This window comes from Podarcis muralis, chromosome 5, assembly GCF_964188315.1.
Source record: "Podarcis muralis chromosome 5, rPodMur119.hap1.1, whole genome shotgun sequence".
NCBI classification, from domain to species: Eukaryota; Metazoa; Chordata; class Lepidosauria; order Squamata; family Lacertidae; genus Podarcis; species Podarcis muralis.
In genome coordinates, this window is record NC_135659.1 from 92,727,327 (window position 1) to 92,749,842 (window position 22,516).

Here is a 22,516-nt window from a genome sequence, read left to right on the forward strand (position 1 = left end):
GCCGTCCGAGGTCTCTAAGTCTCTCCAGCGAATCAGAGGATTCACAGAAAGGGGCTCCCGTGATCAGAGCTAGGGGGTTGCCAGAGGGAACACCTCAGGAAGGAGGGGCCAGAGGGGACTCAGAGAGCAGCAGCTGGAAATCGGGACCAGCTTCCCCACCGGAGAGCAGTAGGGGGGAGGAGCCCCAGGCATCGGCAGCAGGCAGCTTTCCGTCAGCGGAAGGACATGAGTCAGGGTTAGCCACGCCTGCATCAGAGAGCGAGGAAACGGTCAAAAGGAAGGTCAGGGGCAGCGCGCGCGCGCCAAGTTCAAATGTACAAGAGGGTGGCGCAATGAGCAGCCCGGAGAGGGAGCCGGGTCCCAAAGCCCGCCGAAGAGAGGGGGAGGAGTCTGAGGGGTCCGCATCCGAGGCGTCCAGGAAGGAAGGCACCCCGGGGGGTAGTAGGACCCAGAGGCGGAAGGAGAAACGCAGAAGGTGGAGTAAGGCTAGAGTCTTAAACTGGTGTACAGGGGGCGGAGACTCAGACGAGGCTTCGCTGGTCTAGGGTCTAGACGTAGAGACGCACGCTAGGGTTTGAAAATGGGAACTAAACTTCAATAAAGACTTTTGTACAGTTCTGCTGGCTAGCGTTGGTCTTCTGTGAGCTGGGACCTGGAGGCAGTCTCTGACACCAAGGTACCACTGTATCATAACAGCATTATGGTGCAGAAGTGTCTGGAGTACTGTACAGTTTGGTTGCCTCAAAAAGTGTTTCACAATCAATCTCTTAAGGAGCAGAGCGGAAGTGTTTCCTGTAAGAATTATCACATTAGAATATCAACACTGTCTGACATTGGCCCAGACAGCAGTAGTTGATCTCTGGCGAATCTGGTTAATTCACACATGCAGCTCGTCAGTAATTGAGGGATCAATAAGTATGTCTGAACTCTTGTTGCCGGTTTGTGCACTAGCGCTGTCCTGCTTATCCATGGGTACAAATTATAATGGATAAACTTAAAATGTGAGAGTTAAGTTGTTCTGGATATGACCCCTGCAACCATTCCAATCGTGGTGGGACTCTGATTCACACGGATACATCCTTGGATCACCCAGCTAACACCCTGTTAATGTTTTTCCATGTAAGTGGTGTCAGAGAGATCAAGGCCTTTTTGCATTGCCAAATGGATCGTCCACAACATATATTTAACCCACTTAGAACAGTCACAGCTTCCCCCAAATAATTCTGGGCACTGCCGTTGAAGTGTGCTGAGAGTTAGGAGGCCCCTATTCCCCTCCCAGAGCCACAATTACCAGGGTGACTGAATCTACTCTTCCCAGGGAACTCTAGGAATTATAACTCGGTGAGGGGAACAGAGTTCGCCTAACGACTCTCGGCACCCTTAACAAACTACACCTCCCAGAATTATTTGGGGGAAGCAGTGATTGTTTATAGTGGTATCATAGTGCTTTAAATATATGGTGTGGTAAAAAGTAAAGGTAAAGGGATGCCTGACCCTTAGGTCCAGTCGTGGCCGACTCTGGAGTTGCGGCGCTCATCTCGCTTTATTGGCTGAGGGAGCCGGCGTACAGCTTCTGGGTCATGTGGCCAGCACGATTAAGCCGCTTCTGGCGAACCAGAGCAGCGCACGGAAACGGCGTTTACCTTCCCGCCGGAGTGGTACCTATTTATCTACTTGCACTTTGACGTGCTTTCGAACTGCTAGGTTGGCAGGAGCAGGGACCGAGCAATGGGAGCTCACCCAGTCATGGGGATTCGAACCACCGACCTTCTGATCGGCAAGACCTAGGCTCTGTGGTTTAGACCACAGCGCCACCCGTGTCCCTTCATATGGTGTGGATGTAGCCTAAATCAGCTAACCCAAGCCAATCCTTAATGCTCTCCCCTGTGCCTGGGCCCCTTCTGCTATCCTCCAGCATGCTGGAAAAAATATATTGAGTTATGAATGGAGGTGTCCAGCTCTTCCTTTCCTCCTCCCCTTTCTCAGTGGCCCGGTCTCGTTCTCCATCAGAGTCCAGCCCCCTCTGCCTCCTTGGCTGGCGTGTCTCTCTCCTTCCAGACAGGAGGCACAGGTTTCCCTGGCGGTGGAAGGGACTCGTTCAGGAGTGGAGATTCTGAAAAGCACAGGACGGAATAATAGGCAGCAGAGGGAGAAGGCTTCTGGAGCCAAGAGGAATTAATTTGTGACGGCTATGGCTGGGTTCTCAGCCCTCGGATTACTTCTTCTTTCTCAGCTTTTGGCCTCCTCCTCAGCTCAGGTAAGGATTGTTCCTTCTGCCTTTTCGAAAGGACAGAGCTTCCCAGCTGCAGTTTAGCTCCATCTTCTGGAACAATCATCCACATCTCCCAAAAAGAAAAGGACAGACCGTATCACTTTCCCGTTACGTATCGATAGGTCTGTGAAGTTTCAGCTTGAAAGCAGCAGGACTTGCATCTGGGTTGGTGTGGATAGGATCCGGGTACTTCCCTGAGTAAAAAGTAATCTTCAGTGCTCACGTTTTCGTTTGCGCAGAATACGAGAGAGGTCTTGGTCTTAGGAATCGGGCTGTGATTCGAAGAGTCTTTAGTGATTATGAAAACTGAGCTGTTTGCAGATCCTTATCTATATGATTTTTGCAATGCTCTTGTATGGTCCGTGTCATAAACCACCTTCATTACAAGTTTCTAACACACAAACACCTTTTTCCTCGCTATAAGATATTGACACTAAGGTGTCGGGGAGTTGACTTGGAGAGTAACCATTTTGTTTAACATGAAAGCATCAAGTTTCAGACTGAACAAAAACTCCAGTGTTCTGTATTTTCAGCCTTTTTGGAGGTGTGAGCTCCCCCCTCCTTTTCCCATCAGTTGATCTCCTCCAAACTAACTTTTAAGGGGAAAATAATAGCTTTATGGCAAATCCTTCATCCAGAAAAGGTCCCGTTCCTAAAGAGCACCCTGCAAGGAATATTAATTACTGAATTATGGGGCAATTAAAAGGATTCTTTTCTCTAAAGTTGCTAGTGAAGTTTGTCTGCAGCCAGGTTCAGGAATCTAGAGTCGTCCTGTCCCATCCGTGAGCAAACCTTGCTGTACAAAGAAAGCTTTGTTGACCAATGCCTGGTTGCAAGTTACTCTCTGGGGCCTTTTTTTCCACATAGAAAAGCATTTATAGCATTTCTCTCCCCCCCCCCCCCAACCTTAGCACCAAACAGTGCGTGCATTCATTGAGTAGAATTTGACGCAGCTCACGGAAATTGACTGCAGACCCCTATGTCTCCACCTTATAGACATATTATAAAGATGGCAATTTGCACACTGCTGTAACGTTAACTGTAATTCGCCAACACGACATTGGAAAGTGGTTCTGTAAAACTCAGTAGGGTTAAGGTGTGCAATTAATGTAATTGGGAACCGTGCTTGCTAAATCTTTTCTGCGCTATAAATTCTGTGCTGCAAAGGAAGAAGGTCCTTGACCCATTAGCCACCAGGGGAGGGGGGGAGAGAGAGAAATCCTTTTGAATCTGCTGAGCCGCAAATTTGTCTGAAAGTTTAGAAATAGACAGCCAACAGGAACATACAGGTGAGAGATGGAAACCAATTGCGGGTCAGAGAATCTGTATTTCAAAGGGATAGTGTTTAGGACAGGGATACGAGCTGTTTGTAGTTGCCTTTGTTTTTTAATGATGGCTGATAAAATGTGTTTTATAATATACACCATCCTGGTGTTGGCACTTAATGATGATGCATCTTTTAAACCAATTAAATAAAATGCCGAGGTTCAAGTCCCACCCCCCACTCAGCTATGATGCCAATTGAGTTGTTCTGCATAAGTGATTGCCATAATAGTGGCGATTAGGATCAAGTGGAATGAAGCCGAGAACAGAAGATACAAGCAGTGCTGGATTTACGTATAAGCTAAACAAGCTATAGCTTAGGGCCCCACTCTCTTGGCCCCCCCCCAAAAAAAAATTTAAAGGGAAAAAACCTTGGATGTACATTTCCAAAATATAAGATAAAAAACAATTACTTTGAAAAAATACATATTTTGTTACGTGCAAATGGCTTTGGGTACCTATTAGGTCCATAAGTTACCATATAGCATATATTCAACACAAAAAACAGTGACAATTTGTTGTTGGCAAAGGGCAGCTGTACATATAAAGGGCCCCATTACCTTCAGTAGCTTAGGGCCTCATCAAACCTAAATCCAGCCCTGGATACAAGTGTGAAAAATTATAGTTGTGGAATGGGTCCCCCCCCCCCCCATTTCTGAAAGGGTGTCACTAAATGAAGGGTCTGGAATTGAATGTGTCCTTGTTTGAAAGTTCCACAAAAGCTAACCCCAGAAACAGGGCGAGGGGGAATTTGTGCAACATGTTTTAATGAAGGCTGGAGGTCTGTCTCCCTAGCATCTGAGCTGGTTAGGTTTCCACTCAAAGAGTTCCTTCTGTGCTTGTCCCAAACAGAAGGGGATTTAGAAGTCTCTGGTTGTCCAACTAGATAAACTAACAGGAAGGATTTGAAACCGGCGGGAGCAGAAATTCACGGAAGACTGGAGTAAATTTACGGACTATTTGAAAAGTATTTGTGAAGATCAGACGACGTTTGTAGGTTTGCAAGACGTTTCGTGAGGAGTATTATTGGAAGTATTGCAAAAATGGAGAAGGGGAAGGATGATTTGTTAAGAGATGTAAAGGCAATATAAAGTTAAGAAATGCATAAGAAGTGGTTAAAACGGTGGATCATCAGAGGTGCTGATGGAAGTCTAAAAAGATTGTATAAGTGATAAATTTTGTGGTACATTTTATAATTTATATGTTAAAATCAATAAAAAAATTATATATATATATATATGTGTGTGTGTGTGTGTGTGTGTGTGTCTCTGGTTGTCCATGAATTTCTTGATCTATTTCCTTATGTTTCACCTGATGCAAAGCCTCACTTTTCTCCTGCTTCCCTTCCCAGAGGCCAGGACCACGGGGCCCTCCTGGACCACGAGGACCTCCTGGAACATCTGGCAAAGATGGCATAGATGTAAGTATCTGAGCAGCCCGGGATTGGACCAAGCTTGAGGGAGAAATGGGCGGAGCATCGGTGGGCCAACCTAATAGGCTGAGTAGGATTACTGATGGGTCAACCTCTAACCTCCTGTCTGGCTTGAAGACTTGCTATTTATAGTCCAGAATGTGCCTCTTTCATCTCTCCTCCCTGAGAGAGTCTTAAGCAATCTTTCCTCCAACCACAGAACATCTACTTCGTCAAGAACATGGGCGAAAAATGACCACATCTTTTTGGACAGTCCTCTGCTTCTTGCTGGGCAAAATGAAGCACCGACATCATAGAATTGTAGAATTGTAAGGGACCACAAGGGTCATCTAGTCCATAAATCTTTTGCCCAACATGGGGTTTGAACCCACGGCCCGATAAATAATCCTTCATAGAATTAAACCTGAATATTACTTGCTAGGTTGAATTTTTTGAGTGTGTGCCTTGTTTCAATAAAGAGGCAATGTCATAACCTCTGCACAAGTTTATAATCACAGAATCACGACAGCTGGCCGTATCAGCATGAGCACTCAGTAAATCTCCCTGTGTTTCGTCCAGTTTAAACTGTTGTTCTTAAGCTTTAGAATTTATTGGTATTCTTGTTTTTGGTGTACTGTGCTTTTCAGGTCCTATTCATACCAGAAAATGCATATACATTTTAAGCAAAGTGTGCTGTTTCGGAAGGAAGAGAAATAGAGAAGATGTATCCCACAGCTCAGAAGGGACACGGGTTTTCAAATCCAAGACCAGATATGGACAGGAATAAACAGTCTGCGGGATGCGGGTGGTGCTGTGGGTTAAACCACAGAGCCTAGGACTTGCTGATCAGAAAGTCGGCAGTTCGAATCCCCACGATGGGGTGAGCTCCCATTGCTCGGTCCCAGCTCCTGCCAACCTAGCAGTTTGAAAGCACATCAAAGTGCAAGTAGATAAATAGGTACCACTCTGGCGGAGAGGTAAATGGTTTTCCGTGCGCTGCTCTGGTTCGTCATGCTGGCCACATGACCCGGAAGCTGTACGCCGGCTCCCTCGGCCAATAAAGCGAGATGAGCGCCACAACCCCAGAGTCGGCCACGACTGGACCTAACGGTCAGGGGTCCCTTTACCTTTATCCCACAGCTCAGATCCCACCGGACTGGGAACATGGGGGAGCCACCCGTGGCATTGCATTTCTTCCAGCACATGATTCCAAATGTCATTATTTTATTGTTTAAAGTTATTGAATTTATCTACTCCCCTTCATCTGAAGATGGTGGGCAGGACCCCAAATTCTTTCACATCTGTGCAGGTCATCCAGCTGCCAGCGGGGGGCGCTAGAAGCAATGCAAAAGGTCTTCCTTCTGGGTCACAAGTTAGGAAAACAACAATCAGGATCGAGAGCAGGGCTAATTTCTACCAACGGATGCATAAGTAAAAACAGTTTTTGGAGAACCCAGCATGCACCACCACAAGCAGCTTCTCGTTTCGCTGTTGCCTTGGGAGCATAAATGCTTTGGGCTGGGTCAGCATTACCGGGATCTAGCAAATGCTCCCACCGGAAGAAGAAAGGGGAAGGGTCTCCAGCTCAGCGGCAGATCATCTGCCTGGCCTATGGAAGGTCCCAGCTTCAACCCTTGCCATTTCCAAGTAGGGCTGGGAGAGAACTCTGCTGGAAACCCTGGAGAAGCTGCTGCTGCCAGCCAGTGTTGGCCATACTGATCTGGGTAGACCTAAGGCAGAAAGCTGTATTCCCTTTGCTTTGTAGGAAAAGGAGAAGGGCATTTTGCAGCCATCGCCTCTGCAGCCCCTGTTTCATAAAAAGGTAAAGGTAAAGGACCCCTAACAGTTAAGTCCAGTCGCGGATGACTCTGGGGTTGCGGTGCTCATCTCGCTTTACTGGTCAAGGGAGCTGGCGTTTGTCCGCAGACAGTTTTTCCGGGTCATGTGGCCAGCATGACTAAGCCGCTTCTGGTGAAACCAGAGCAGCGCACGGAAAAGCCGTTTACCTTCCTGCCAGAGCAGTACCTATTTATCTACTTGCACTGGCGTGCTTTCAGACTGCTAGGTTGGCAGAAGCTGGGTCAGAGCAAAGGGAGCTCACCCCGTCGCGGGGATTCGAATCGCCAACCTTCCGATCAGCAAGCCCTAGACTCAGTGGTTTAGACCACAGCACCCCTCCCTGTTTCATAGAATCATATAATTGGAGAGCATAGCTGTCAACTGTTCCCTTTTTTTAAAAAGGGAAATTCCCTTATTCCTAATAGGATTCCTTGCAAAAAAGGGAAAAGTTGACAGCTATGCTGTAGAATCGGAAGGGGCCATTTAGCCCAATGCCCTGAAAGGCAGAAAATTCTTGCCCGACACTGTTCCATAGAGTCTCTCGCCCTCCTGAGCAGATTTTCAGATGCAGTGGGCTTCAGACGGAAGGAGGAAACTGCCTTCCACTTCCGCCAGCACAAGTGCCCTCTGAGCATTGTTCTGCTCACGTGAGCTGTGAACTAGGGGGGTTAGACTACATCACCCTCAGGGGTCCCTTCCAACTCTACAAATCTATGATTCTAGGAAAGTTTTGTACAATAAACCCTTCCCATCCCCACCTCCCAAAAACACACACACTAATATTCTTGTCATGATCTAACAAGGTAATTGCTTAGCTTAGCTCCTAAGAATAGAACAGCTGTCAAATGGGAATTGATTTAACTGACATTAAAAACTATAGTGTGTGTGTGTGTGTGTGTGTGTGTGTGTGTGTGTGTGTGTGTTGGGGGGGGTTAATCCATTTTTTAAATGTATTTGACTTTTATGTGATCATATGATACAGATTTCATAGAAATAAACAAGCTTGTGAAAAGGGATTTTTGCTGAGCACCCTTAAATATAATTATTAGCAGCTGATTGATTAATTCTGACTCCCCCCCCCCTCAAAAAAAATGTTTTTCTTCTTGTCTGTTCTATGGAGGATCAGGAAGGGGGATTCAGAGGACTGGGAACCACAGGGTAGCCACTTTTAAAAGATGTTAAATGTCAGCATGTGGCGAGTTGGTTGGTGCTTAAGCCTCAGGCCAAGTGGCTGAACCTAACATACCCCTCTGCCAGAGCTCAGCACCTGCAGACAGTCCTGGGTTCGATCCCCAAGCAGGGCTGGGACTTTCTCCGGCTTGAAACCCTGCAGAGCTGCTGCCAGTCTGTGTAGACAGTACTAAGCCAGATTGCCCAAACGCCCGACGCAGTGCGAGACAGCTTCTTCCTATGTTCCTCTGCTACCGAGGTTTTTCCCATGGGAAGGGGCTAGCTAAGTCCAGGCTTAATAATATGATCAGAAGTCAGTAGGTCACATGCAAAAGATTCCTGCATTGCAGGGGGTTGGACTAGATGACCCTCAGAGATCCCTTCTGACTCTGTGATTATTTGCTGAAGGCAAAATGCTGAATCCAGTTCAGGGTGAGGGCATTTGACATGATGTGCAGACCTTGCTTTGCCCAAAATTGACATTAGGGCCAAACCTGTTTATTAGGCGGATGTGTCACAAAACAGCATGCAAGCTTTTCAGCTCAACAGAATTCTTCATGGGGGCAAGCAAAGCAAGGAGGGAAACTTGCCAATGAGAGGAATATATTATTGGCAAAACCTATTTGGTGTTTCGCAACTTTCTGACTAGTTGCAGGACCTTGGCCAGACCTAGCAGAGTACACGCAGAATCCACAGAAGCAATTGGCAACTTGGCTGCAGACAGGATAGACGAAGCAGGAACCAGGAACTTGTAGTTAGGTGTTTATTATATACAGTGGACTATTTACAGGAACAGAACACAGATCTTTTGCTAGCTCTCTCTGATACAACTCACAACTCCTACACTGACACAGAACGCTGAACACTGAACTCCTGAACTAACACATTTCAGTTAGTAGGCCATTAATTGTCACTCCCTTGAGAGAGCTTGACCAATCAGGGAGCGGTCTCCATGTCTCTGTTATCACCAGGCAGACTTACTCCTTCAGATTGCCTTCTGGCTGTCTGCCAAACCTTAATTGACTCTGTGTGAGTAGCTGCACGCACACAGTTTCCTAACTTATATTCTCTGAACAAACATTCCCAGCCATTAGTGAGTAAAGCTACCTGGTGTGGATCTTATTTTAACCTAAAATTAATCTCCAGCTTTATTAATATGGACACAGCCTAGTTTTCCCCCTTTCCCGTTTTCCATCTACCAAGGAACCTGTTTTAGGCCAAAGGGTCAAGACAGACTTGGGCTATTAGGTGGATTTTTATATTTTCAAAAATGAGGGGGCTGATCATTTGCACGCTCCTCCTTGCTGCCGGTCCAGGTGCAACCTGCAACCTGCACAGCACCTTGCAGAGTAGCCTCATTTCGATGTGTACTCCTCCATTCCCCCCCCCCCCGAGACAGAAGGATGCCAGCCGAGCAACCAACCTGCGCCCGCCCCCCGCCCCCCCCGCCCCCGCTCTCTTTGCTTTATGATATGATAGCAGTCAAGGAAGAAAAGGTTTAAGAACGCTGCCACCTAAGGGTGAAAAGTCAGATGTCCACACACATTGATGATCTTGCCAACCGCTGAGATCCAGGAAGATCTTTTTTTAAAAAAAAATTAAAATTATTATAAATTTTATTAGTATTTTCCCCACAACAACAACACCACATTTTTTTTGAAAAAATAACAATACAGTGGTACCTCGGGTTACATACGCTTCAGGTTACATGCGCTTCAGGTTACATACTCCGCTAACCCAGAAATAGTACCTCGGGTTAAGACCTTTGCTTCAGGATGAGAACAGAAATCGTGCTGTGGCGGTGCGGCAGCAGCAGGAGGCCCCATTAGCTAAAGTGGTGCTTCAGGTTAAGAACAGTTTCAGGTTAAGAACGGACCTCCAGAACGAATTAAGTACTTAACCCAAGGTACCACTGTACACAAAATACAAAAACCGACATTCAAAAAAACCGAATCCATGTCTTACAAGTTAATAATACAGTGGTACCTCGTGAGACGAATGCCTCGCAAGACAAAAAAACTCGCAAGACGAAAGGGTTTTTTGTTTTTTGAGCTGCTTTGCAAGACGATTTTCCCTATGGGCTTGCTTCGCAAGACGGAAACGTCTTGCAAGTTTGTTTCCTTTTTCTTAACACCGTTAATACAGTTGCGACTTGACTTCGAGGAGCAACTCATAGAACGCGGTGTGGTAGCCTTTTTTGAGGTTTTTAAAGACTTTGGTGATTTTTGAAGCTTTTCCAAAACTTTCCCGACACTGTGCTTCGCAAGACGAAAAAAATCGCAAGACGACAAAACTCGCGGAACGAATTAATTTCGTCTTGCGAGGCACCACTGTATAAACACTAAAAAGAAAAACAAACATTGACTTCCACCAATCCCACAGCACCTCCTTTATCTCTCATTGTGTCTTCCTGTTTTCCTGTTTTCCTTATCATCTCTATCCTAGCATCTGGATAAAAATCCCTCTTTCTTATCCTTTCACTTCACAAGGTTATTCCAGACTCAGCCAGATTTCTGTCCTCGAACCTTGGCTTTTAAGGTATTCATTTAGACACTCCCATTCCTTTTTCACTTTTTGTCTTATTATATCTGTCCATTTGGCTAATTCTAAATATTCTGAAAGTTTACATAACCACTCTCCCCTAGTGGGTAACTGATTTCCTTTCCAGTACTTAGCCACCAGGATTCTTGCTGCAAATGTCGCGAATAGGAAAAATTTAGTTTTGTCTTATGGAATATAATCATTTAAAATTCCTAAAAGGAGGTTGCAGAATTTCCTCCATTGGAGATTTTTCAGCAGAGGTTGGAAGGCCATCTGTCATGGATGCTTTAATCCCTGCATTGCATGGGGTTGGACTGGATGATACTTGGGGTCCCAACTCTCCAATTCTGTGACCCAACACCTACCCCAACCGCAGTTCCAGCAGTCTACCGTATTTTTCGCTCTATGGGACACACCTACTTTGGGGAGGAGGAAATAAGAGGGGGAAATTTCTGAATCCCAGAAGCCAGAACAGCAAGAGGGATCTGACTTCTGGGGTAGCCTCTTGCTGTTCTGGCTTCTGGGATAGCCGCCGGGATAGCTGGTCTAGCTTTGCGTGAAGCCTCTGCAGGGCACAGGGAGCCTTCATCCATGTGCCCTGCGGAGGCTTCGCGGGGCCATCCAAAAGCCAGAATAGCTGGAGGGAGCGCTGTGCAGCGCTCCCTCTAGCTGGTCTAGCTTTGCGCGAAGCCTCTGCAGGGCACGGGGAGCCTTCATCCCGCTGCCCTCCGGAGGCTTCGCAGGGTCATCCAAAAGCCAGAATAGCTGCACAGCGCTCCCTCTAGCTGTTCTAGCTTTGTGCGAAGCCTCCGCAAGGCACCGGGAGCCTTCATCCCCATGCCCTCCGGAGGCTTTGCACAGCTAAGCCAGAAGCTAGAACAATGAGACGGAGCGCTGCACAGCGAGACGGAGTGCTGCACAGCGCTCCCTCTCCCTGTTCTGGCTTAGCCGCACAGCCTGCATTCGCTCCATAAGACGCACATACATTTTCCCTTACTTTTTAGAAGGGAAAAAGTGCGTCTTATAGAGCGAAAAATACAGTATTTTTAGTAATCTAGGCATCCATCAGGCAAGGAGTTAGATCGGATGGATTCAGCAGGTCCCCTGGAGTTGGATGACTCCATACTCTTCTATTCTAGACCTAGGATCACACCAAAGGCATCAGGTGTGGGTACCCCTTGGTCCTCCAGGTGTTGCTGAACTACCACTCCCATCATCCCTGGTCATTAACCATGCTTGCTGGGGCTGCTGGGAGTTGCAGTTCAGTAGCGTCTGGAGGGACAGAGGTTCCCCGCACCTGGTCTGCCTCGTCCTTTCTCCCACAGTGGGCAGGCTGGTTCATTTATCTTACATTTATATTCTGCTCTCTCGTGGACTGCAAGGGGAACGATAGGGTTCCCAGGAGGTGTCCCATCCAGATGATGATGATGATAATTATTATTATTATAATTAATAAATAAATTATATATACCCTGCCCATCTGGCTGCGTTTCCCAAGCCACACTGGGCAGCTCCCAACAGAATATTAAAAACATGATAAAACATCAAACATTAAAAACTTCCCTGAACAGGGCTGCCTTCAGATGTCTTCTAAAAGTAAGATAGTTGTTTATTTCCTTGACCTCTGGTGGGAGGGCATTCCACAGGGCGGGCGCCACTACTGAGAAGGCCCTCTGCCTGGTTCCCTGTAACTTGGCTTCTTGCAGTGAGGGAACCACCAGAAGGCCCTTGGAGCTGGATCTCAGTGTCCGGGCTGAACGATGGGGGTGGAGACGCTCCTTCAGGTATACAGGACTGAGGCCGTTTAGGGCTTTAAAGGTCAGCACCAACACTTTGAATTGTGCTCTGACCAGACCAACTTAGCTTGGTCCAGGTCCAGTTGTGACCGACTCTGGGGTTGCGGTGCTCATCTCGCTTTATTGGCCGAGGGAGCCGGCATACAGCTTTCAGGTCATGTGGCCAGCATGACTAAGCCGCTTCTGGCAAACCAGAGCAGCGCACGGAAATGCCGTTTACCTTCCCGCTGGAGTGGTACCTATTTATGTACTTGCAGTTTGATGTGCTTTCAAACTGCTAGGTTGGCAGGAGCAGGGACCAAGCAACGGGAGCTCACCCTGTCACGGGGATTCAAACCGCCGACCTTCTGATCGGCAAGTCCTAGGCTCTGTGGTTTAACCCACAGCGCCACCCGCGTCCCAAAATGATGCTTTAGGAGTTCCTAAATCTTAGTGGACAGTGAAGTTCTAGCAAGTACTCAAGCATCCGGACTTACAGGAAATCTTCATGTGCTTTTAATGGGGCTGGGGAAAGATTGGGTGTAAATATGGCAGCTGACAGTGGAGATAGGAACCTAACCTTAATTCTGCTTTCTTTTAAAATATTTAGGGAGAGCCTGGTCCTCCTGGTTTGCCTGGTCCACCAGTAAGTATTTGCTCATTTAACATTACTTAATGTTGTTCTTGGGGGAGTCCAACAAGCGCCATCGCTCAGTGGTAGATCAGAGACTTTGCATGCAGATGCTCTATGTGGGTGGCTGGGATTGAGAGCTACTTTTGATAGAGGCAAAATTCTGCAAGTGTGCTCTGTTACTGTATTTTTAGATACCCCCCTCCCTTATTTATTTATTTTTTGCTGCGCTGAGAATCTGCATTTTATGAGAAGCTGTCTTCTGTTGTGCATTCTTCCTTATTGTGATTTTATTTCTGTAACTGTTCAGATCTGTATATTGCATAGATATCGCATTACGCTTTGTGCTTTGTGTTCTCTGTTGTAAACTGCCCCGTGGTCTTTTGACAAAGGCTGGTATGCAAATTTTTAATAATAATAGTAATAACAATGGATAATAAAAAAGTTAATAATAGTAATGAGGTTGATGCAGAAGGTTCTGGGTTCAAGTCCCCAGCATCTCCAGGTAGGGTTGAGAGAGATCCTGAAACTCTGGAGTGTTGCTGCCAGTCAGTGTAGACATTACAGAGATAGATGGACCCAAGGAATGATCAGAAGCATCTGTAGTACAAGAAAGGGACTAGAATCAGGGGCAAAGGGTATAGGAGGAGTAGAGACAGCAAAGGACCAAGGAACACACTTGTCTGGGAAATAAAAGCAGCTTCCGGTAACTTTTATTTCTGAAAGGAGGACAGGTAGGGATGAAAAACTTGAGAGCCTCTAGCTCAGTGGTTATCAAGCTTTTTTCCCTGGGCCACCCTTTGAGAATAAAAATTTGCTTGTGCAACACCGAATTTTTTTTACAACTCCTACGTCAGGGACCGTGCTGAGGAGGGCTGTACTGAGGAGGAATGGTGGGAGCCACCCCCTCCCCTGATCCTGAATCTTCCCAGGAGCAGGAGGACAGCATAGATTTGGAACAGTGGTTTGCAGAGGGGCATAGTTCAGAAGGCAGTAGCTGGGAAATGCTGGATGCGGAACAGCTAGGAGAAGAAGCACTGCGGGGGGAGAGGGTTAAGAGATTTACAGTCTCTGGACAGCATTCCTCCGCTCAGCCCAAGGTCAAGAAGAGCTGAGAAAGTGGCAGAACAGAAAGCACAGAGGGTATAAATTCAGATTACTAGATGTAGGAGTGACGTAGATTAATAGGGACAGAAGGGGTGTGTGTGTGTTATGTACTAAGCTTGGATCCTAGAACAATCGGCAAGTAGGATCCTAGAATGCAACAACTGATTGACTTGGAGGAAAATACCAATCAGACTCCAGGAGGGAAGCAGAATCAGCCAATCAGATGGGACTCATTGTGTAAATAATGTATATAAAAGCCTGAGGTTTGGGGGCAATTCCATCCCTTTTTTACAAGCTGCAATAAAGAGCATGAAATCACTACAGGACTCCGAGTATATTTCAGGGTGTGATCCTTAATTGGGAGAACCGCCATTTATAGGAGATGTGTTCTTTGTTCTCTCACTATGATTATTAAAGTTTCTAACTGGTAGGAAGACTCCTTTCCCTTTGTTCTGTTTATCTACTGCCACAGGGGGAGGAAGGCAATTCCCTGAAGCCTGATATCCTAGCAGTGCTTGATTTATATCACAGATTTTTTTTTTTAGAATATGATCACAGGACTTACAGGAAGCATAGAACAATACAGCTGCATAAGAACACGGATCGTTCCCAAAGTATAATATTGTGTCAAGGACTGGCAGGGCATTGTTGAGGGTGCAGCAGTAGAAGGGAGCCTGGAGTCTGACTTGCAAGAGGAGGGCAGTGGTTTGTGGGGGACCTGTACCACCCAGGAGCCAAGACTCGGAGGCAGGGGGAGCTTCAGAGCTGGGGGGGGGGTGGAGCACAGGAGGAAGAAGACGCAGGTCAGGCAAGTGAAGGGCTGGATGCTTCCCCACATTTTCCTGCACCACTGTTTCCCAGAACCAGGAGGGGACTGAAAAGGGATGAGCAGAGGATGTTTCCACAAAGGCGCAGTCTCCGGCTGCAGCAAGTGGTCCTCTGTTGCTGCCACTGCTCCACAAAGCGTGGACCTGGGCACAGCTGAGTAGCCGCTGGATTGGTGCGCATTGATACCCAGAGCTGTTCCTTTAAAAAAGCCCCATATGCTCAGAGACTTTGCGCCTGTTCATTGGGGGAGATAGGAAGCCCAGAGCACTTGTTCTTTAGATGTCCCTTTTATGAAGAGGCACATTGTGAGACCATTGATCCCCTGCTGGTGAGGCTCACTGACCTCCCGGAAAAGCAAAAATTCGACCTTTTCCTGTTAGGCAAAGATCGTAAGACGACCCGGATGGTCGCCAGATTCTGTGTACAGATCTGTACGCACAGACCATCCCCCGACGTAAACTAGTTCGTTAAGAAAATCCCCAAACTCGGTTCCATGGGTGACTCTGGGTCATCTCTCTGCGGTAGCTTATCTTAAAGCTTTAAGTGTCTATACGCTTATCACATTTATAAATTTTAAATTTATTGTTGTACATTGTTTTAAATGTTTGTTTTCCTTCTGCGATTGTACCCCCAAGTGTGTTTTATAAGTTGGTCTCTGACCGCAATAAATTACCGTATCTTGCGCCCCATAGGATGCACCGGCCCATAGGACGCACCTAGTTTTTTTTGGGGGGGGGAAGAAAAAAATTTCATTTCCCCCCAGGGGAAGAACCAGGCCAGGGAACAGCGGGAAGGCAGGCTCCGCCTCCCCGCTGTCCCCCGAGATTGTGGGGCTGGCGATGGGGAGAAGTGCACTGAGCCCGGGACTAGAGGCAGCTCTGCGCAGCCATCGGGAGCCGGGCGGGACTTCGCGCCCCGCTCTCGATGGCCGCGCAGTGCTGCGCTGAGCCCGGGAATGCAGGCGGCTCTGCGCAGCCATCGGGAGCCGGGCGGGACTTCGCGCCCCGCTCTCAATGGCCGCGCAGAGCTGGGCTGAGCCCGGGACTGCAGGTGGCTCTGCGCAGCCATCGGGAGCCGGGCGGGACTTCGTGCCCCGCTCCCGATGGCCGCGCAGAGCTGCGCTGAGCCCGGGACTGCAGGCAGCTCTGCGCAACCCTCGGAGCCGGTCTTCCGAGGGTTGCGCAGAGCTTCCTGAAGCCTGGAGAGTGAGAGGGGTCGGTGCGCACCGACCCCTCTCGCTCTCCAGGCTTCAGTGAAAGCCTGCATTCGCCCCATAGGACGCACACACATTTCCCCTTCATTTTTGGAGGGGGGAAAGTGCGTCCTATAGGGCGAAAAATACGGTATCTACCCAGAGCTGTAGAAGCGACTGTGTTATCTTTGGCAACGAATACTTACCTATCTGCAGTGCACATTCCTTTGGCCGGGAAGTGCCCTTGGCATATTGATTGCCCTTGGGTCTTCCTGCCACGCTTGCCACCACCTCCAGCCACGCGGCACACCACACCCTTTGAGAACCACTGCTGTAGCTTGTGGGGCTGCAGAGGAATGCCTGGGGAGCACAAAGCCTTTTCTCTTTTTCCACATCCCACAGCAGAGAAGTGCTCAGAGCCTTGAGAAATACTTAGCAACTCATTAGGCAGGCCGCAGGGATAGAATTCCGCTGAGGGGAGCCTTCCTGCTGGTGTGAGTCAAGCATGGATTCCAACTCCGAGACTTGAAAGAAATTCCGTCCTTATATACCATATTTTTTGCTCTATAAGACTCACTTTTTCCCTCCTAAAAAGTAAGGGGAAATGTGTGTGCGTCTTATGGAGCGAATGCAGGCTGCGCAGCTATCCCAGAAGCCAGAACAGCAAGAGGGATTGATGCTTTCACTGCGCAGCGATCCCTCTTGCTGTTCTGGCTTCTGAGAATCAGAATAATTTTTTCCTTGTTTTCCTCCTCCAAAAACTAGGTGCGTCTTGTGGTCTGGTGCGTCTTATAAAGCGAAAAATACGGTATGCTGCAGAGTCCATGCTTTGAGAAAGTGTCAACGCTGAAGCCATGCTATCCTGTTATATCTCTGTGGTTGTTATATTAACAGTGCCTGCCTCTTAATCTGGTTTTAGGGGCCGAAAGGAGCACCAGGGAAGCCTGGGAAAGCAGGGAATGCCGGCTTGCCCGGCCTTCCGGGAGTAGATGTAAGTATTGAATATTCCTTCCTGCGCCCTCCTCATTAGTAAGAGCGATTCCCAGCATGCTTTGCTCACATCCCAGCACTCAAATTATGGGGGGAAATCTCTCTGTGTGTTCTTCAATATAGTCATTCTCTTTTCTTTTTTAAAAAAGGACCCCACTCTGTTCTCTTGGCTATAATTTTTAAAGACTGGGTTTAATATTGAATTTTGTCAGTCGTCGTATCCCGCCTCTGGACCTCGTGGTGAAGGATGGGTAAGAAATCTCACAAATGAAAACGTTAATATTTTCTCTGCTGCTTCTTCGTCAGGGTTTAACGGGATCCGATGGCCCACCTGGACCATTAGGGCCACCAGGGGACAGAGTAAGTACCAGAACTTTAAAAAACTTGAAGGACCATTGGGGCAAAAGCAAGCTCGTTGGCCAAAGTGGAATGGCAATATTAATCTGCATGCCTTGGTTGGGAAGCCTGAGGTCTTCTAGGTGTTGTTGGGTTCTCCTTCAGAAAAGGTGAAATTGGCAATTAACTGTTCCACCCAATTCTGCCTCTGGCCCCGCCCACTTCTGCCATGTGGCTCTTAGATGGCTTGCCCAGAAGTGAATGTGGCCCTCACGCTAAAAATGGTCCCCTGCCCCTCTATTGACTGGTGGGATATGTGGGTCTGACTCAGATAAATTATAGCTCTAGAGGAACTAGGGGCCCATTTTCCACCAGAGGTTTGGTGCTTAAGTACAGGAGGAGGAGAGGAGGGCAACTGGCCACAGATATATAGTTTGCCGATTCTGACAGGCTGACCCTGATCCCAAACCCTGGGTAGCAGGCCTTGGGGTTTGTTCATACTGGGTATTATGTAACCAAATAAGTTTTTTTCCAGGGGGTAGGAACAGTTCTGGGGGTGGGGGGAATGTATAGGAAGGAGATGGGTTGAAGGTGGCTTCTGAACCGACAGGTGTCCTTCATTCTGCTGGGCGCTCAGATTCTGCAGCCGATCTCCTGCATGCAAATACGAACTCAGGGCTGCAGATCTGGCGAGTCTAAACTGGGCAGGTGGGGTGCATGGGAGCGATGCTGAAAAGTGGCTGGAGGACAACGGGAATGACAGGAGGCGATAGTTGATCTAGAATGGGGGTGAGGAACGTGCAGCCCTCTAGATGTTGTTCTTCTGCAAGTCCCAACATCGCTGACCATTGGTTGTGCTGGCTGGGGTTGATGGGAGAATAGAATCGTAGAGTTGGAAGAGACCTTGAGATTCGTCTAGTCCAGTGTTTCCCAACCGGTGTTCCGCGGCACACTAGTGTGCCGCGAGACGTTGCCTGGTGTGCCACGGGAAAAATTAAAAAATTCGAAAGATATCCGGAGAGGCGGCCTTCAGGCGAGTTTTAATTTTAATTTTCCTTCTCCCATTTAATGCCCCACGCTCGCCCGAGCAGCTTGCAGTCCTCGGTAACCACGGCGACCCGAGGGAGGGGAGGGAACAGGGAAGTCGAGGGCGGCGGCGAGCCGCGATGACGTCAGTGGGCCGCGCCGCCTCACCCTGGCACGGTGTGAGAGCCCCGGCTAGTGGCGCGAGCTTCGGAATAAGTGGGATCCGCGTGCGCGAGACCGAGATCGCGGGTAAGGAGCTCAGCCCTGGGCAGGAGGAAGTGGGGCCGCGCGTGCGGGCCACATCCCCACAGAGAGCGAGCCTCCCCCGGCCCACCACTCCGGGCAGGTCCACTCGCATGAGGGGGCGGCGATGGCGACGGCCGGCAGCTTGCCTGCAATGCCATCCCTCGAGCAGGCGAGGAGCCCGGAGGCTACCAGATGCGAGTCCTCTTTCCCACCCTGCTCGGGAGTCCAGAGCACTTGGTCGCATTCAGGATCTAGAGTGGGGAAGTGGGGCTTGTGTCTGGGCTGGGCACATTGGGCTGCCTGTGCCGCTCGACCTGCGGGGAGAAATCAGGGTGGGAGTCACGACCGTGAGGCAGGGCTGCCAAGTGTGGCAGAAGAGGACATGGCCGTCCTTAGGTAGGAGCTTCTTCCGTGTCGACCTGCTGCCCTAAAGTCTTGGCTTTTTTCTTGGCTTTTTGGCGGTTGGCACAGAAGGAAGGCAAGGGGGAGGGGAAAAAATTGAAACTTACACTTTCGTGCGTCCCTCCCGGCGTGACGCTGCGCGCTGACGTCACGGGGCTGTAATGGTGGTGTGCCTCGAGATTTTTTTCATGAAACAAGTGTGCCTTTGCCCAAAAAAGGTTGGGAAACACTGGTCTAGTCCAGTGTTTCCCGACCTCAAGTCTCCAGCTGTTGTTGGACTACAACTCCCATCATCCCTAGCCAGCAAGACCAGTGGTCAGGGATGATAGGAACTGTAGTCCGAAACCAGCTGGAGATCCAAGTTTGAGAAACCCTGATCTAGTCCAACCCCCTGCAATGCAGGAATCTCAGCTAAAGCATCCATGACAGATGGCCATCCAACCTCTGCTTAAAAACTTCTAAGGAAGGAAAGTCCACCATCTTCCAAGGGAGACAGTTCCATGGTTGAACAGCTCTTACAGTCAGAAAGTTCTTCCTGATGTTTAGTCGGAATCTCCTTTCTTGCATCTTGAAGCCATTGGTTGGAGTCCTACCCTCCAAAGCAGGAGAAGACAAGGTTGCGCCATCCTCCATGTGACAGTCCTTTAGATATTTGAAGATGGCTATCATCTCTCCTCTCAGTCTCCTTTTATCCAGGCTAAACAATATCTGGAGAGGTCCACAGTTCCCCCAACTTTGCTATTACCCACTGCACATACAGCTAACCAGTGTGTGAATTACTTTCCATATTTTAAGGGATTCTAGCTCAGGATTTGTGCGAGGTTTGCAGCAGATTTGATGTAAGAATTACCAAGCTTTCCCTGAGAACTCATCATTTCTTCAGCCATTAAGAAGGACAACAATCCACTCTTTCCTTCCAAGCAGCCAGCGCTGTAAAAGACTAGTTTAGGATTTGTCAGGAAGTAGTCCAGCAACAAAAAAATGTGAATAGCCGAGCTTTTAAAAATCTATAACTAAGCTGGCATTTGTAAACAAAGTTGATCTTGATGGGATTACAGCCTGATCTTAAGGGGGTGGAAATGGAATTAATTATGGCTTTGAGCTCTCAGAAGCTGTCCATCTGATTAGAGGGTTGTCTTTAAATTTAACGGGGGGGTGAAAAACCCTTCTAATCTGCTTTGGTGTGGTATGCAGAATGCCAGGGTGCCCTTCTTTTTGAACTCCAAATCAAGAAACAGCTTTTTAGATGTTTTCGTAAACCAAGTCCCTTTTTTTAAGGCCAAATTCATGGAGGAGAGAGCTTTCGACAGGATATCACTTACATCCTCAAACAGGGTTCAGAGACATGCTTGCCAATATCATAGCAATGGTGGGAAAGGGGGAGGCGCTTTGCAAATGACGGGCAGGAGAGGTGCTGAACTCCTCCTGTGCCTGTTAGTTTTCATCTGCAAATACACCACCCACCCCCAATGCATATTGCTACAAAAGTTGGGTGCCACCCACACTCTCTGCAAGATTGCCAGGGGTTCCAGGCACTCACCCAGGGTCTGTGTTCCTTTGGAGAATTGAGACACGGCGGTGACTGTCGTAGCTTTAAGAAATATGATCTATTCCCCTATTTACACCTTCAGTCTGCATGGAGAGAGTCCAGATCTTATGTCATGGTCATTTCAAGAGGGGCTTGTCCCCCACATCACTGCAGCCAGCCTTCAGCCAGCCTGCCCAATATGGATCCCAGTCTTACTTTTCCCTTCTTCTTCCCAGAACACCCTACTAAAAAAACTCTCTTTTCCCTTCACCTCACACCCAGTTGCCCTGGCAATCTTCCAACCCCCCCCCCCAGCCTCTGTTTGCAGTTCAGGGTAAGGGGGGAGGACAATTATATTGCTTTGCTCTCAATGGCCTTGTTTTGTTTCTTAATGGCCCTACCTTGCCCAGGTCATTTTGCATAGGCTAGCCCAAGAATTCCTTTGCAGCGTGTATTTTCCCTTCACATCCCAAATAATCGAATTCCTGCCATTTATTAATTTCTAGGGTTCAGTGTGGTCCCCCCCCCAAAAAAAACCCTATAACAATATGCACAATATTCACAACTCCCTCCAGTCTTATGCTGGAGGACATCTGGTAGTTAGTGTGGACTAATGGTCCCCAGTTAGCTAAGAACTGAGGACCTGCTGTTTTTCAAAAGCCAAGCTTTCTCAAATGTTGATATTGCTGTGGTAGAATCATAGGATTGGAAGGGACCCAAGGGTCATTGTAGTCCAAATCCCTACAATGCAAGAATCTCAGCTAAAGCATCCATGGCAGATGGCCTCCCAACTCTGCTTAAAAACCTCCAAAGAAGGAGAGTCCACAACCAGAACAACTCTTTCTGTCAGAAAGTTCTTCCTGATGTTTATTTGGAATCTCCTTTCTTGCAATGTGAATGGTGCTACCATACCCTCTGACATGCCCCAGCGCAAAACTTGGACATGCGTCTTCCGGGTTGTGCTGCCACACAAGTCACATGACCTCCATGCACATAACAGTTTTCACATGCAGGGCAGAATAAAGATAACAGTTTGAGTTCCTCACTTGAAGCTTTATAAATTTATATATTGTAACATCATGGATGGAAACCATTAATTATGCAGCTGTTGACTAAGGGATTATTATTATAACTGAAATGTAACTGATATTAATTAAGATTATGGAACACAGTGATATAAGATCGGAAATTGCACCCAGTCCACCATGCGGGGAGCCACTTTAAATAAAATGCATTAATTGGAAGTTGATTGACATTTTGATAATTTTGATAATTTTGGAATTAATCGTTACTATTATAATTTGGCTATTACAGTGGTACCTTGGTTTTCGAACATTTCCGTTGACAAACATTTCAGTTTACGAACACCGTAAACCCAGAAGTAAATGCTTCGGTTTTCGAAAGCACCTCAGAAGTTGAACATGCCACGCGGCTTCCATGTTGAGTTTTTCGTATTGAGTTTTCCATTTTCAAACATTTTGGAACTCAGAACAGATTATGTTCGGAAACCGAGGTACCACTTTATTGGGTTTGTGTTGAAAAACTAATTCAAAAATATTCAAAAAACAGAGAGAACCCTCTGCCTTGGTATAAAGCAAACGAGGAGAGTTACAACTCTGCCTGGTGTGAATTTGTGACGTTGGTCAGAAAGGTTTTTCAGTAGGCCAATGGGTGGAACTGATTTTTCTGTTTTATGTTTTTTAGCAAGCCTGATCACTTCTTATTACTGAGTTGAAAGGGAGGGGAGGGCAAACATATATGTAATTTATTATTTCCTGCAATAGATCTATACCTGCATCTCTATACATCCAAAAGCATCAACATGAAGAGGTTGGGGTGCTGTTGTTTTTTGCACAACTAGTTCAAAGTGATCTAGTGCAAATGGGCAATGGTGACATC

At 47.7% G+C, this 22,516-nt stretch overlaps 1 protein-coding gene across 1 annotated transcript in view; it reads left to right on the forward strand.

Moving 5' to 3' along the window:
• Positions 1–1,754: 1,754 nt before the first annotated feature.
• The window catches only part of COL9A3 (collagen type IX alpha 3 chain), a 74,748-nt gene continuing 53,986 nt past the window's right edge, over positions 1,755–22,516 (forward strand). The window contains exons 1-5 of the mRNA XM_028735408.2: positions 1,755–2,257; positions 4,947–5,015; positions 12,942–12,977; positions 17,009–17,080; positions 17,386–17,439. Coding sequence (XP_028591241.2) covers positions 2,192–2,257; positions 4,947–5,015; positions 12,942–12,977; positions 17,009–17,080; positions 17,386–17,439 — 297 coding nt within the window. The 5' untranslated portion in view covers positions 1,755–2,191. The remainder of the gene's footprint in view (positions 2,258–4,946; positions 5,016–12,941; positions 12,978–17,008; positions 17,081–17,385; positions 17,440–22,516) is intronic.